We start from the raw sequence: 17,935 nt of genomic DNA on the forward strand, positions 1-17,935 counted from the left end.
AGCAATCCTCCCTATTCAGCCTCCTGAGTAGCCAAGACTACAGGTGCACATGACCATATCCAACTAAAGAGTTAACCATTTGTGTTGTAGCTCACCTCTGCTTTTATCATAATATGACTGTAGTAAGATAACACTTTAAATGTATGAAAATCCAGGTTCAAAAAACAGAAAATCATCTCTATTTGGGATTTACTTTATACTGAAGTCCATGCTTTAATGAAGTATTTTGTAAGAATTAGTAAGTATTAAGAATTGAAATCTCATTTGAATCTTCATAAGTTGTTTTGGGATGTAGATCATTTATATTAATTAACACTTTCTTACATTATGATAAATAATTTAGAGTAGGCAGTGTGTTAGGCTAAGTTAGATTCTCTCTCAAAGAATACTCAAGTTACTTCATTAAAATCATCTCATTATATTTTCAAACCTGTAAAGTAGCTAAGGGCACAAGTATTCATCAATGTATTTAAACTTACACTGACAGTCCCTAGCTTATAATTGTTTGACTTGCAATTTTTTGATGTTATGATGGTACGAAGTCATTTTGTTTTTTACCACAGTACAGTATTTTAAAATTACATGAGATATTGAACGCTTATAAAACAGGCTTTGTGTTACATGATTTGCTCAACTGTAGATCAATTCAAGTGCTCTGAGCACATTTAAGTTAGGCTAGGCTGAGCTATGGTGTTTGGTAGGTTAGGCATATTAAATGCATATTCAACTTATACAATATTTTCAACTTTCCACGGGTTTACTGGGGTGTAACTCCATGTAAATTGAGAGACATATGTATCTGAAAATAGTGGTAAGTCTGCAAGTGGTTGAACTTAGGTCCTTTAACACATACTATATAAACAATTTACTTTTCTTCTGATCTGAGGTCAGTTCTTTGCAAAAAAGCCTAAAGCCCAACTTGCACATTCTAAAGTGATAAAGAAGCTTAAGCCAAGGGCTCCACAAATTCACATCATCAGGGGATCAATGCAAGGTCTGACGTTTAAGTCTGTGAATTCACCCTAGCAAAGGTGCTACATACCTCATTGCTGAGTATCACTATGGTCACCTTTGAAGGACTCCCCTTAGGAAGCTATGCGCTGACGCCAGTACCTAGTCCACCTGTCAAAGCAATTTTGGAACTCATTTTCTGGAATGGCCGTCAGAACTGCCGTTGCATTACGCTTGATGTCCTGAATGTCATTGGGAGCCAGATCAGGTGAGTAGGGAGGGTGTTCCAAAACAGTTATATGTTTACTGGTTAAAAACTCCTTCACAAATGTGAGCCGGTGCATTGTCATGATGCAAGAGCTCCTTTGGGACCATTTTTGCACACACCTTTCTCATGCCAAGATTTTCAGTTAAGATTTTCCTAACTGTTTCTCTATTGATGTTTATTTTGTCTGCTATGCTTCTCACAGTCAGCCAATGATTTTGACACACAATTTGATGAATTTTTACAATGTTTTCGTCAGTTCTGCTCAATATTGACTATCCTGACCTCTCTTCATCAGTGTCGCTATCTCTCCCCTCAGAAAAATATTTAATCCGTGTGTACATTACCATTTATTTCATGGCATTATCCTGATAAATTTGGACTAACATGTCCCTGATTTCACTTTCACTCTTGCCAAGTTTAACAAGAAATTTAATGTTTGTTCGTTGCTCTGATTCAAACTCTGACATTCTCACAATGACATCTCTGATGGTCATTCCAGAAAAAGAGTTGCAAAATTGCTCTGATGGGTGGACTAAGTGTTGGCATTGGTGTATAGCTTCCAAAGGGGAGTTCTTTGAAGGTGACGATAGTGATATTCAACAGTGAGGTATGCAGCACTTTTTCTAGAATGAGTTCAGGAACTTAATTGTCAGACTACATAAATTTGTATCAAGTGGGCTTCTAGTTCCTACCACCTTTTTCATTCTTCAGTGATTCCTAAAAGTGATGTGATTTGATTGTTGCTATTGGGAGCTCTGGACCTCTTCATAGGAAGAACTTAATTAAGAGTAATAGCAGGAAAGGGTCACTAAAGTATATGTGGCACTTATCAAGTTAAAATGGCAAACTTTTATCTGCTTAAAAACCATTTAATCCAGCATTATTTTGTTTAATATTTAACCAGTTATTGAGTTGTTGCTAGAAAATTTGGATGCTTAATTCTTTGGCTTTTAATGATAAAGATTAAAAAAAGGTAGATAATTTAATACATCAAAAGAGGCAAGTTTTTTAAAGATTAAAAACTTAAAAACTCTCTAACTTAAAAAACTAGTCAAAAGTATGATGAGAACAGAAAACATTAATGAGAAATGGAAAAATAGCAACTTTACAGTAGTAAAACCTGGCAGACACCACTTTAACCAAGTGACCAAAGTCAGCATCACCAGAAATAATAGTGACATTATGTACTTCCTGATATGATGCACTGGGAATAGGGAAAGAGTATAACCTCAACAAAATAATGAGAAATCATCAGACAAATAAAAATTAACATTCTGCAACTATCTGACCAACACTCTTCCAAAGTGTCATGGTCATAACAAAACAAAGACCAAGGAAGTATCATAGAATGAAGGACACCAAAGAGACATGACAATTAAATGCCATTTGGTATCCTGGGTTGGGTTGAAGAAATGGCATCAGTGGGAAAACTGGCAACATTTGAATGAAACCTGTGGATTAGATAAAAGTATCATATCAATGTTAATTTCCTTGTTTCAATAATTATTCTATAGTTTTGTAAGATATTAACATTAGGGAAAGATGGGTAAAGGGTATTCAAAACGCTTTTGTACTATTTTTGCAACTTTTCAATAGGTCTAAAACTATTTTAAAATAAGCATTCTACAAAATGATTTAGCCTAACTTCTCAAAGAAACCTATGGCCTAAGAGAGCATGTTGTCTTTTTTAAGATGGCATAGTTATAATAAATGACACCTCACCTAGACTGACTGTTTTATAATCATAACCTAAATTCTTGATTAGATAGTGCTTTTCAATGTCTTTTTGGACATTGTAATTATTTTTAAATTGTATAAAAGTTAATATTTTCCTTACTACAGAAATAATATAATTCTTCCTCTGCTGTTTAATGTGCCAAGTGAGTTTTTACTTTTAATAAATATAATTTTCATTTTCAGATGATCAAAATATGACCGGATGCAGTGGCTCATGCCTATAATCCTAGCACTTTGGGAGGCTGAGGCGAGAGTATTACCTGAGTCCACAGGTTCGAGACCATCCCAGGCAACTTGGTGAGACCTCATCTCTACAATAAATCAAAAAATTAGCCAGGCGTGATGGCACATGCCTGTAGTTCCAGCTACTCGGAAGGCTCAGGTGGAAGAATCACCAGAGCCCAGCAGGTTGAGGCTGCGGTGGCTGGGAGCGGCCACTGCACTCCAGTCTGGGCGACAGAGTGAGACTCCAACTCAAAAAAAAAAAAACTTTATAACATTTTATTTCAATTGTATAAATTCCCTTTTTTATGTCTTTAAATCATTTTAAGTATGATTTCATAGTTTCTATAAGATCATTATTTAATATTCTTGGTGTTTTAATCTTCATGTATGTTTTTGTAATGGTTCTACAGATTCTCTTCCTAATATGTTCTATAATTATTAAATGCTGAACTAATCTTCTGTGGCCTTTTCTGAGGATCCTGTGTGGCCTGCTTGAGGGCAGTCCTTCTATCATAGTTTCTACTAGTTTCTACAAAGAACTTAAGAAGTATCATTGGCCTGAGATTAGTTTTCATATAATGCTCCAGTTTTAGGCTTTTATATAAGACATTCCAGGCAGTTCAATCCCAAAGAGGTCTGAAGTTCTTGATTCTCAAAAGACTTTTTTTTCTACTCTGAACTCCAGGAAACACGGGCAGATTTCTCTGCCATCTCTCTAGGCCAGTGAGCTTCTTGTTTTCTATTCTGCTCCTCTAATTGAATGCTTGTCTTTCAGAGTTTTGCTCTTATGCAGGTTCTTAATTCCAACACCCTGTCTCTGCATGGGCATTAAGTCCCAAGTCCCTGGGTTGTTGAGACACACACAACCCGTCTTAGAGAAGCTTTTCCATTAGGTCGTGCACAGACTAGCTTTCAGGGCCTTCTTTGTTGCTGGCACCTGGAGATTTCTCTCTATTCTTGAGAAGTCAGCTATGAGCACCTTGTCATTCCTGCTATATTTTATCCAGCATTTCTTGGTGATGATGATGATGGGAAATTTCTCAGGTTTTCACACTCTACCATGTTGCTGGAAGTAGAAGTAACAATGAAGAACACTGAAACATGTTTCTAGGTAATTTTTTATTAAGTCTCATCAAGAAGTCGAGTGATATTCTGAAAAGGATATAAGGTAGAGTTTGAGAGCCTGATCTTTGAAATTAAGCTGACATAGCTAGTGATTTTTCAACAGTTTTTTTAAATCTTCAAAATGAAGCTGCTTTGAAACTCAAAATGTAGGTGGTATTTATAAGATGTTTATAAAACTTAGAATACTACCAAGTAAGTGTGTATAGTATGAGGGATATCATGATAATTCTGTTTTTAAAAGGATTGTGTAAGGTATCAGAAAGTTTGGTTCATTGGAATTACAACCTTGCTGCAGGGCATTGTACAAAAGCAAATCCTACATTGTTAAATGTAAAGGTGAAATCATGCCAAAGGGAAAAGCAGTTACCAAACTGAGGGTGGTCTTGTGTAATTTCGTAGATGATTTCTTCAGCGCTGACACCAAGAGCTTCGGCCTGTAGGATTCTGTTGGTAATCTGTAGCATCCCACCTTCTGGAACCCACACCACTGAATTAGCCACTAGCCGAAGACCTCTGTCATTCTAGAATAGGGACAAAGTGCAGTATTATGTTCAAGCAAAAATTTTTAAAATGCCAGTCCTTAAAAGCAAAGTTATCGGGTTCTTTTCTTACTAAATATCATCTAAAAAGAAAGACTCACAGCTTCAGAGTCATACTATGAACTGTGTGTGTTGTGTGTAGATACATGCATATATACCTATATATTTACACACATATATAGATCCTGCTTTTTCTTTTGATTTATCATGAACAAATAACTTACATCATTTGGGAAGACGAATCTCTCCATTTCATTTTTAAAATTTATCCAGTCCTTCTATCCTCTCCATCCATCCATATTCAAGAACTATTGATTAAATACCTATTATATGCCAGCTCTTTTATTAGAGGCCAGATATGTACAGGGATGCCCGAAGCAAAACCTCAGCTCCAGAACTTATGGTATCGTGGGAAAGACAGACACATAAGTTATCAGAATGTATCACAAGTGATGCTTTGTAAAAAGCTTAAGCAGGAACCATGGGAGATTAGGGAAAGGGTCTCAGGAGGATGTTCCTAAGAAAATATCACTTCCTTTTTGAATAACCAAAAAAGGGCTTTCTAATTAGAGAAGTGGTGAAGCAGAGTCCAAACAAAGGGCTCAGCTTATGAAAAGGTAAAGATGTACAACAATGTACTGTGCATTTAACAAAATACCTAAGTGTTCCAAGATCTTAGGAAGCCAGAGCAGAGTGGATAAAACGTGACTTTGTCTTACGGTCAGTAGAAGGCAAAAGCTATGCTAAAAGTCTCATTTTATCTTATAGGCACTGGAAAGTCAACACTAGTCTCCAGAGAAGAAAATGGGATGATTAGAACTAGGTTTTAGGAAGACAAACTCCAATGACAAGAGATGGAGGTGACTAGCACTGGGATGAACCTAGAACTGTAGACATCATGTAGCAAGTTATCATAATGGCTCAGGGTAGAGAAGACAAGGGCCTATGAAAAGAGAGGGTAACTGCAGTGGCAAATCCAATGGTAAATCCATTGTAGATAGAAGCAGATTTCAGAAACACTACAGAAGTAAAATTAGCAGGATCCAATTGTCAATTGAAAGTAAAGATAACAGTTAGGAGTAGCTGGCTGGAAGAAATCATCTACTTAGCACTTCTGAAAGGCAACCATTTTAATTGCCAAAGCTGATATCATTAAAAAGTGCTGCCATTCCTGCTTTGCAAGGCATATACCCTCATCCAGACTCTCATGATTGACATTTTCCACTGAATGAGTTTAGTGGGACTACCAGTATAGGCTTTAGATTTCAAAAATTAGTAAATCTGACATTTTAAAATAAGGCATTTTAGAAGAGATGGTTTTTCTGAATTATTGTTCTTACTCTCAAATATGCCAATAAATGGAGCACCGCAAATTCCACTCCCAGGACGAGAATATTCAGAAGAGAAAACAACAACGATTCTTTTGCAGTCACCTGGCACTTGAGCACTTCCCCCTCAGGAAGTAGTCACAACTATCTTCACCACATACACAGGAAACTGAAGCAAAGGGTGTTCAGAAGAACGGTGGCAAAGGCACTTTTCTATCCTGATCGGTGCCCAGGGGCAAAAATCCAGAGAATTTTCTCCTTTCTCAATTGATAGAACATGTTATTTATAACACATCAAAAGTGTGCCCAAAACTTTCCATATAACCTACCAGAATTCTGGGGGAAAAGGTTCTATTAACTCCAGCAAAGTTTTATATACCATGATATACTTGGATCCAGATTCCTTAATTGCTAAAAATCTTTCTAATAGCAGCCTACTCAATTTTTATTTTGATTATGGAGGTAGTCATATGCCAACAACTACACTGCTGAACTGAATAGGCAATATGTTTTTTCCTATTACAAGAGAATAAGCACTGTGACTCAAATGCACATCCCCAGATGGCTCTCCCACTACATCTCAATCTTGATCATACTTTATCAATACAAATCTCTGTAATTTATGTGTGAGTGTAAATTTTTAGGAGACAGTATACCTTGTGACTCAGTGCTTAGAGAACAACAGCACTTGGAAGCTTATTAAGAAGTTCAGAATCTCAGGTCCTACCACAGACCTTCTGAATCACAATCTGCATCTTAAAAAAGATCTCTAAGAGTTGTGCAGGCGGACTAAAGTATTAGAAGCATAATCCAGGGTAGAGATCATAATGGTTCTAGAGTAGTTCTCCTGAAAGTTCACAAGTGAGTCTTTTAGAATATTTATGTTTATAATAGGTGATATATACAGCCTCTATGTCTGGATTATGTATTTACCTTAAGAAGAAACAGATGACACTGCCTAAGGAAGATGGCAGAATAGGAGGTTCCAGCTTTGAGCATCAGGAAGATGGCAGAATAGGAGGTTCCAGCTTTAAAAATCCCCACAGAAACACTAATTTTCACAACCACCCACAGATGACAATATCTTCATGACAGCTTGGGAGTCTAGGTGCAAGTTCTAGCACACCAGAGGAGAAAAAAATAAAATAACAAGAATAGATGCATTGAAGAGGGTAAGAAGAAGAATTTCATTTTACCCTAACGTCCTCCTCCAGGATGGCATAACTCAGTGCCAAGAGAGAATCCTTCAGCTCACAATTTTCCCAACACAGGAAAGTGAGTTAAGTGAGTGCCCAGCTTTCCCTGGCTTGTGGGATGCTGGCCAAGAGGTCTACTTCTGTCTCACTCCACTCAGAACACTGAGGGAACTGACATGTCCCCTCAGCTGTCTAGGGACAGAAAGGAGCAAGAAAAAGGGGCAGGGGCTCACAGAAACCACTATGTAGATCTCAACAAACAGCTGCAGATCCTACTAAATGGTTCATGGACTCTACAAACCCCATAAAACATCTCACCTGAAGATCCTCCAATTAGATAACAAGTACCCCTGAGACCCTGTGAAGCTCCCCCTATGGCCAGAATCCCTTGCTCCCCTCCAGACAGTGCATGTGGTCCTCTGGAGATGATACACATGAGCCCCTGAAGATAGCACACAGACATCAACAGTCTCCTGGATCTGCTGGATTGGGAGAAGTCACACAGCCTTGAACACTTTAGGGTACTGTCTTGGAGAAAATGAATAAAGGCTCTCAGCACTCTGCTCAGTATTAAAGGATCAAGACAAAGCACACAAATCTAAGACTTCCCCAGAAGAAGGAACAAGAGGAGTGGAATGAGTATATCCAGTGGTTTGAGAAATTTCCAAAATGTCTAGCTGGGATGATTGGTGAAGGTCTTTCAGCTCTAAAACCAGGCAGTAAAGACTGGAGGAGGTGACTTCTTTTTCAAATGCAAACACAGAAATACAAGGCTTTAAGGATCATTTTTAAAAATTAAAAAAAAAAAAAACCATGATATCACCAAAGTAACAAAACTAAACTCCAGTGTTTGACCCCAAAGAAATGTGATCTGCTGAGGCGGAAGTAACGCTGGAGCCCAGCAGGTTGAGGCTGCGGTGGCCAGGAGTGGCCACTGCACTCCAGTCTGGGCGACAGAGTGAGACTCCAACTCAAAAAAAAAAGAAATGTGATCTATGAACTGCCTGACAAAGAATTCAAATAATCCTTTTAAAGAAGAATAATGGCCATCTTAAAAAGGCATGAGAAACAGAAACCATAAAAGAATAGAAATTCTGGACCTGAAAAACACAATGACTGAAATGAAAATTTAAATAGAAAACCTTAATAGTAAATTTCACCAAAAAGAAGAAAGAAACTGAACTTAAAGACATATAATTTGAAAGTATTCAGTCAGAGAAACAAAAATAAAAAAGAACATAAAAAAGTGAAGAAAGCATACAGGGTATATGCAATACCGTCACAAGTAAACTAATATACTCATTATGAAAATTTCAAAAGGAACATCAAAAGAGTAAAGGACAAAAAGTTTATTTAAAGAAATAATAACAGAACACCTTCCAAATCTGAAAAGAGTAATTAACATCCAAATCCATAAAAGCCCAAAGAATTCCAAATAAATTGAACATAAGAAAACCATCATCAAGACACACTATAATCAAAGTTTCAAAAGTCAGTGACAAGAAGAGGATTTTGATTACAGCAAGAAAAAAGGAACTTGTCACATACAAGGGAACCTCATGTGACTATCAGTGGATCACTCAGCAGAAACTCTGTAGTCCAGGAGAGAGTAAAATAATACATTCAAAGTACTTTAAAAAAACTGCCAACCTAGAAGAATTTGCCAGACAACTATATCATTAAGAAATGAAGGAGAGAGAAAGCCTTTCCAAGACACACAAAACTTGAAGTAGCTCATTATCATTAGTGCTGTCTTATAAAAACTACAAAAGGGAGTTTTTCAAGTTGAAATGAAAGGGCACTAATTAGTAACATGAAAACATATGAAAGTATAAAACTCACTGGTAAAAGTAAATATACAATTAAAATAAGACTACTCTAATACTGTAATGGTGGTATGTAAATAACTTTTAATTCCAGTATAAAAGTTAGAAAAAAAGTATTAAAAACTGCTGTAATTGTCATAAAAAAGAACAAAATCATGAATTTCGCAGCAACCTGGATGGAACTAGAGTCTATAATACTGAGTGACCTCTCACAGAAACAAAGATCCTAGTATTACATGTTCTCACTCATATAATGGACCTTGAACATCCAATGTAATACTATAAGAAAATGACTGACGGTACTGGGAAACTATGGGGGGGGATGGGATTAACAGTCGCAAATATCTATCTGGGGATGGGGAAACACCTCTTATCAACAGGGTGCCTGAATGAAACGTAATTGTATACCTAACCCTTAACTGTACCCCACAAAATCATAATAAAAAATATTGATTAAAAAAACACAAATTGCTGTAATTACAAAAATGTATTAATGGACACATGCTATAAAAAAGACATACATCTTGACACCATTAACATAAAATGGTAAGGGGCAGAGAGAAGTATAGAGTTGTATATGCAACTGAAGATAAGTAATCAGTTTAAAATAGACTATTATAACTACAAGATGTTTTATGTTAGTCTCATGATAATTACAAAGGAAAATCTGCAGTAGATACATAAAAGGAATAAAGAAATTAAAACATACCACTACCCCCCAAAATCATCAAATTACAAAGAAAGACAGCAAGAGACAAAGAAAGGAAACAAAAATAATCATAAAACAATTTTTAAATGGCAATAAGTAATTCCTTATTTATCAATAGTTACTTTAAATGTAAATGAATCGATTAAGTTAATCAAAAGACACAGAGAGCCAGAATGAAGGAAGGAAGGAAGGAAGGAAGGAAGGAAGGAAGGAAGGAAGGAAGGAAGGAAGGAAGAAGCGAGCCAAGGAAGAAGAAAGATCCTGAATAGACATTTCTCCAAAGAAGACATACAGATGGCCAGCAGGTATATGTAAAGGTACTTAATATAAATAATAATGAAGGAGATACAAGCAAAGGTACCGCACGTTTTGTTAAATGGCTATCAAAAAAAGTCAGTGTTAGTGGGGATGTGGAGAAAAGGGAACTCTGACACATTGTAGGAATGTAAATTGGTACAGTCTCATGGAAAATAGTATGGAGGTTCCTCAAAAAATTTAGATAGTATGAGATCTGCAATCCTATGTCTGGATATATAACCAAAGGAAGTGAAATCAATATTTTGAAGAGACATCTGCACTCCCTGTTCATTGCAGCACTATTCACAATAACTAAGCTATAGAATCAACCTGAGTGTAAATCAATGAATAAGTATTATTCAACCTTTAACAAGAAAGAAATCCTGCCATTTGTGACAACGTGGATAACCTGGAAGATATTATGCTAGGTGAAATAAGTCAGATACAGAAAAACAATTGTATAGCATAGAGCCTATAGCCAACAATACCATACAGAGAATTTAAAATTTGCTAAGAGGATAGATCTTATGCCAAGTGTTCTTTTCACAAAATGTAAGTAAATAAATAAATACAATTTAAAAAGAAGCAGGAGGACACTTTAGAAAGTGATGAATATGTCTATGACCTGGATGGTGGTGATGGTTTCATAACTAATACTTATCCTCAAACTCAGCTAGCTGTATACGTTAAATATGCATAGCTTTTTACATGTCAATCAAACCTCAGTAAAGTGCTTTTTTTAAAAAAAAGGGTGAAGTTTCCCATTCATCATGATGAACATAGTTATTTTTCCTATTGTTTTATTTTGGAAGAGGGTCCAGAGAAGATTCAAGAAGAGAAGAATAGAAGGGTATATACCATCTTTTCTACAGATAAAGTGGCCAAAATATCAAATTTTAACCTAATTTCCCCAGTGGTTCTGACGTTTTAGAATTTTTAAAAATCTCCTTGTAGTTTTTTTTCCTGCACAATGGTGCATACACCCTGTCAGAAAGAAATTAGTTATATTACCAGTTGAATAATTTTCCAGTAATATTTTATATATCCTCTAGTGTACCACATTAGCAAGTAATAAAATCCTGACAAACAAAACAGGGGGCATGATAAAAACAGTGCTTTAAATTAAATAGTTCTTCTAATTCATTTCAACGAACAATAGGCATACAGAAATGCTGGTAATAAAGTTTAGCCCTTATATATAGTATTACAAGTAAAAATATCAATGTTGTAAACCAGAAATAATAACACAAGCCTCCATGTCTTGAAGAAAAAATTTTCACAGACAAAATAAAAACTCCTTCTACCTCAAATTAAAAGTTGAACCATAAGTGATAAAACTTTAGCTCAAATGATAATTTACCCCAATCCCAGGCCAAAATATTCAAGATAAAAAAATTAAACTTCAGTAAATAGAAATAGTTGAATATAATAGTGACTGTTTTACTTACTGTAAAATATATCTTAATTTGCAAAAGCTCATTTATACCCTAGTTTTTAAAAATTTTTTATTATAAAGATGTGGGGTACAATAGGGTTAGAAATACAAACGTTGATTATGTAAGTACCCTTATTGATGAGGTGTGCCCTTCCCTCCTCTAGTGGTTTCCCTCAACTGCCAATCCCCAGCCCCCTCCCCTCACAGTTTCCCACTACTTCCTATCCCTTTCTTAGAGTACTATAATTGTCCAAGTTCCATTTATGAGTGAGAACATATGATACTCTGTTGTTTGTTTCTGTGATAGATCACTGAGTATGATCAATCCAGATCCATTCAAGTTGCTGCGAAGTCCATATGTTTGTCCTTCTTTATGGCTGCATAATATTCCATTGTGTACATGTACCGCGTTTTTTTAACCCAGTCCAGCTTCGATGGGGAGCACAGTTGGTTCCATGTTTTTGGTATTGTGAACAGAGCTGCAACAAACATACGTGTGCTGGTATCTTTTTTGTAGAATGATTTGAGTTCCTCTGGGTATATTTCCTGTAGGGGAATTGCTGGGTCATATGGAAGGTCGATTTCTAATTCTTTAAGAAATAACCACCCTGTCTTCCAAAGAGGTTGCACAAGTTTGCAGTCCCACCAGCAGTGTAGAAGCGTTCCTTTTTCTCTGCATACTCGCCAGCATTTGTTGTTGTTGGTTTTATTAATGATGGCCATTCTTACTGGCATTCGGTGGTGTCTCTGTGTGGTTTTGATTTGTATGTCTCTGATGATGAGTGAGGCTAAGCACTTTTTCATGAGTCTGGTGGCTGCCTATATATCTTCTTTTGAGAAGTGTCTATTCATGTCTTTGGCTCACGTTTTAAAGGGACTGTTTGTTTGTTTTTTTTTCCTTTCAATGCATTTGAGTTCCTTGCAGATCCTAGATGCTAGGCCTTTGTCAGATATACAGTTGGCAAATATGTTTTTTCCCATTCTGTGGGCTGTCTCCCTGCTCTCTTGATGGTTTCTTTTGTTTTGCAGAAGCTTATCAGTTTGATGAGGTCCCTCTTGTCTATCTTATTTCTTATTGTATGGGCAATTGGGGTTCTGATCTGGTTACTAGTTCCAATTTCCACAAGGGTGTCTCCTGCTATTCTTATAGTTTTAGGTTTTACGTTTAGGTCTTTGATCCATTTAGAGTTAATTTATGTGTATAGTGATAGGTAGGAGTCCTGTTTCAATCTTCTGCATGTGGTCAGCCAGTTTTCCCAGCACCATTTACTGAATAGGTTCTCTACTCCCCAGTGGTTGTTGTTGGAGGCCTTGTCAAAGATGAGTTGGTTGAGGAATTGAGGCTTTGCTTCTGGAATCTCTATCCTGTTCCATTGGTCTATGCACCTGTTCTTGTACCAATACCAGGCTGTTTTGATTACTGGAGGCTTATAGTAAAGTTTGAAGTCGGGAAGTGTGATTCTTTGTTTTTGCTTTGTTTCTTTTGCTGAGGATTGTTTTAGCTATTTGTGGTCGTTTATGTTTCCATATGAATTTCTGTAATGTCATTTCCAGGTCTGAGAAGAATGATGTTGGTAACTTAATGGGTATTATGTTGAATCTATAGATTGTCTTTGGTAGGATGGACATTTTAACAATGTTGATTCTTCCTATCCATGAGCATGGAATATTTTTCCATTTGTTTCTGTCTTCTTTGATTTCTTTGAGCAGTGTATCATAGTCTTCATTGTAGAGATCTTTCACTTTTCTGGTTATGAAGATACCAAGGTATTTGTGTGTGTGTGTGTGGTTATTGTGAATGGGATTGTGCTTTTTATTTGGGTCCCTGCCGGCTTGTTGTTGGTGTATTGGAATGCAACTGTCTTTTCCATGTTTATTTTGTACGCTGAGACTTTGCCAAAGTCCTTAATCAGTGCAAGCAGGCTTTTGACAGATTCTCTTGGATTTTCAAGGTATAAGATCATATCATCAGCAAAGAGGGATAACTTGACTTCCTCTTTTCATATTTGGATACCCCTGATTTCCTTCTCTTGTCTAATTGCTCTAACTAGAACTTCCAGCACAATGTTGAACAAGAGAGGTGAGAGTGGGCAACCTTGTCTTGTTCCAATTTTCAATGGAAATGTTTCCAGTTTCTGTCCATTCAGCAATATGTTATCTGTGAGTTTATCATAGATAGCACTTACTATTTTGAGTGAGTTATGTTCCTTCTATACCTAGGTGTTTGAGGATATTTATCAAGAAGGGATGCTGGATTTTATCAAAAGCTTTTTCTGCATCCTATGATATAATCATGTGGTTCTTGTTTTTACATCTGTTCATGTATTTAATTACATTCATGGTCTTGTGAATGTTGAACCAGCCCTGCATCCTGGGGATGAAGCCTACTTGGTCATGATGGATGATTTTTGAGATGTGTTTTTGGATCTGATTTGCTAGAGTCTTGTTGAGGATTTTTGCATCTATGTTCATAAGGGATATTGGACTGTAGTTCTCTTTTTTTGTTGGCTCTTTAGCCAGTTTGGGCATCAGTGTAATGTTAGCGTCATAAAATAAATTGGTAGAGAATTCCATCTTTATTGTATGGAATACCTTCAGTAGGATTGGTATCAGCTCCTCTTTGTATGTTTGGTAGAATTCTACTGGAAAGTCATCTGGTCCAGGACTCTTTTTTGTAGGTAGTTTTCGTATGACAGAGCCAATATTCTGGGCTGTTATTGGTCTATTTAGTGTCTCAATGTCTTCTTCTTTCAACCTGGGGAGGCTGTGTCATGTCAGAAAGTCCTATATTTCATTTAGGCTAACAAGTTTGTCTCCATACAGGTGTAGTAATCTCTGATAATCTTTTATATTTTTTCGGGGTCAGTTGTGACTTGTTCTTTTGTTTTTCTTTCTTTCTTTTTTTTTTTTGAGTTGGAGTCTCACTCTGTCACCCAGACTGGAATGCAGTGGCCACTCCTGGTCACTGCAGCCTCGACCTTCTGGGATCCTGCTATCCTTCCACCTCAGCCTTACAAGTAGCTGGAAGTACAGGTGCGTGCTACCACGCCTGGCTAATTTTTGATTTATTGTAGAGATGAGGTCTCATCAAGTTACCCAGGCGGGACTCAAACCCATGGGCTCAGGAAATCCATTCACCTCAGCCTCCCAAAGCGCTAGGATTACAGGCTGAGCCATGAGCCCGACTTCTTTTGTATTTTTGATTGTGTTTATTTGAGCTTTTTCTCTCTTTTTCTTGGTCATCCTGGCTAGAGGGCCCATCAATCTTGTGAATTCTTTCAAAGAACCAGCTTTTTTGTTGTTGTTGATGTTATCTATGATATTTTTGTCTTCTATGTCCCATATTTGGGCTCTTATTTTTGTGATTTGGATTCTTCTAAAGTTGGGGGGTTTTTTGGTGGTCTTCTCTTTCCAATTCCCTTCGTTAATTTGTTAGGCTCTCCACTTGTGATCTTTCTGTTTCCTTGATGTGTGCATGTAGAGATATAAATTCCCCTCTTAGAACTGATTTCATGGTATTCCAGAGGTTTTGGTAAGATGTTCCTTCATTTTCATTTGTTTCCAGGAATCTTTCAATTTCTGCTTTGATTTCAGTGTTGACCCAGTAGTTAGTTGTTCAGCATCATGTTGTTTAGTGTCTATGTCTTTGTGTGCTTTGGGGAAATGTTGTTGGTGCTGATATTTATTTTTATTCCACTGTGTTCTGAGAATGTGCATGGCAAGATTTCAACCTTATGGAATTTGTTTATGCTTGATTTATGGCCAAGGATGTGATCGAACTTGGGGTATAGTCCATGTGGTAATGAGTAGAATGCATATTCTGTGGTTGTTGGGTTGAATAATCTGTAGGTATCTATTAAGTCCATTTGGTCAAGTGTCAAATTTAGGTTCTGGATCTCCATGTGATTTCTTTGCCTCGATGATCTATCTAGGGCTGTCAGTGGGGTATTCAAGTTCCCTGCCATAATAGTGTTAGAGTCAGTATCTATCTTTGGTTTATTTAGTAGTTGCTTTATAAATGCTGGTGCTCCTGTGTTGGGTGCATATATGTTTAAGATGGATATTTCTTGTTGATGGTTTGAACCTCTTATCATTATGTTGTGCCCTTTGGTATCTTTTTAAATTTTTGATAGTTTAAAGGTTTTGTCTGATATTAAGATCGCAACTCCTGCCTTCTTTTGTGATCTATTTGCCTGGAAACTCATTTTCCATCCTTTAACTTTGAGTCTGTGTGCATCCCTTGAAGTGAGATGAGTCTCCTGGATGCAGCAAATAACTGGGTCATGATTTCTTATCCAGTCCACCATTCTGTGTCTTTTCAGCGGTGCATTTAGTCCATTCACATTCAGGCTGATTATTAAAATGTGATTGTTTATCCCTGTCATGAGATTCTTATAAAGTTTTTTCTTTGTTTGTTTGTTTTCTTTGGCTTTGGGGTTAATGTATATGTGTGTTTTCAAGTTTCTTATTGTGCTGTATTCTCTGTTGATTCTGTGCTCTGCTGTTCTCTTGAGAATTGTGTAGTCATTTTTTTTTCGTCTGTGCTTAATACCTTTTTAAGTGTCTCCTATAGAGCTGGTCTGAAGGCTGCATAATCTCTTAGGGATTGGATGTCTGGGAAGGATTTTAATTCTCCATCACTGATGAAACTGAGCTTGGCTGGATAGGAAATTTTTGGTTTAAACTGTTTATCTTTGAGAACTTTGAATATAGGGCTCCAGTCCCTTCTTGCTTGTAGTGTTTCTGCCAATAGATCTGCTGCTATTTTGTTTGGATTTCTCTGATAGGTAGTCTGACCTTTCTCTCTTGCTGCCTTTAGGATTTTTTCTTTTGTGCCTACTTTATAAAGGCAAATTACTATGTGTCTAGGAGTTGGTCTTCTCATTTTATGTCTTGTGGTGTTCTCTGTATCTCTTGTGCTTGGCTGGTCACATCTCCGGTGAGATGGGGAAAGTTTTCTTGGATTACCTCTTGGAATACTTGCTCCAAGTTGTTTTCCATTTCCTTTTCTTCTTCTGGGATCCCAATCAGGCATAGGTTTGGCCTCTTGATATAATCATATTTTTCTTGTAGGCTTTGTTCTTTCTTTCTGAGTCTTCTTTCTATGTTGTTTACAGATCAGGTTAATTCCATGTTCTGGTCTTCAAGTTCTGAGATTCTTTCTTCAGCTAGTTTAATTCTGCTTTCCATGTTTGTCATCTTGTTATTTACTTCCTGGATGAAATTTTTTATTGCCAAAATCTCTGTTACAAGTTCTTTTAATTTTGCATCTTGTCTTTCTTGAGTCTTATTCACTCTTTCCATTCATTCCATAATTCCTGTCATATTCTGGGTGTCATATTTGTTGGTGATTTTCATTGTTTGGGCACCAAGGTCTGATTTTTCAGGAGTTTTGTCTTTGGTGCACTTTAAATTGCCTGAGGTCTTCCTTTGGTTTTTCCTCATTTGTGACAGATCTCTTGTTTTTCTCTTTGGTTCTGTTATTCAGTGTCAGTGGGAGAGGCTTTTCCTTCTGATGTTTGCTCAGTCCTCTATTCTTCCCTGATCTGGGCTCTGGATTTGTTCTATTTTGAAATAGGACAGTGGATGGGAAGCTTTGCTATCTCTTGATTTTTGAAATTTGAATAAAGTGGGGGGTGGGGAACTAGGAATCAGAAACTCCTTGCAAATTAAAATGTCCACTTATTGTGCTGTGTTCCCTGAGACCCACTCCCCCCACCACTCTATCTGATGATGCAAAGAGAAACCAATGCAAAAGCAATTGAACACATACACACACACCCCAAAACAAACTGGAATAACAACAAAGCAAAACAAAACAAACAACAACAAAAAAATCCCAAGAAAACTAAACACACACACATTCCTGCACAAAGTGTATAGAGAGGAAAAACAAAAAGTCTGAGGGGGGAAAAGGGGGGGGATTCAGGTCAAATCCTCACACATACATTGACACACCCCTTAAACTATAAAAAATGAATAGAAAAAATCCAGAAGAACAAAAGAGCAATAACAAACAACAAAATCAAAAGGTGAACAATCAGTCATTCACATACACACATAAACAGAAAGCAACAAAGAAATAAACAGAAAAAGAAAAGAAGAAAAAAATGATTTTAGAGGGGGATGCAGATCAAACCCTCACATATAAATTCATGCGCAAAGGAAAAATATTTTTAAAATAGATGAACTAACCGTCAAAAAAAATTTTTAAATTAAAAATTTTAGCCGGGCTCAGCGGTTCAGCCTGTAATCCTGCACCTTTGGGAGGCTGAGGTGAGTGGATTGCCTGAGCCCGC

General features: G+C 36.8%; 1 protein-coding gene across 1 annotated transcript in view; it reads right to left on the reverse strand.

Annotated features, from left to right (window-relative positions):
* FRAS1 (Fraser extracellular matrix complex subunit 1) overlaps nucleotides 1–17,935 on the reverse strand; it is a 195,434-nt gene that overhangs the window by 124,375 nt on the left and 53,124 nt on the right. Inside the window, exon 13 of the mRNA XM_021708269.1 lies at nucleotides 4,674–4,827. Coding sequence (XP_021563944.1) covers nucleotides 4,674–4,827 — 154 coding nt within the window. The remainder of the gene's footprint in view (nucleotides 1–4,673; nucleotides 4,828–17,935) is intronic.

Source organism: Carlito syrichta, unplaced genomic scaffold, assembly GCF_000164805.1.
Source record: "Carlito syrichta isolate Samal-C Ts95f unplaced genomic scaffold, Tarsius_syrichta-2.0.1 Scaffold135687, whole genome shotgun sequence".
Lineage (NCBI taxonomy): Eukaryota > Metazoa > Chordata > Mammalia > Primates > Tarsiidae > Carlito > Carlito syrichta.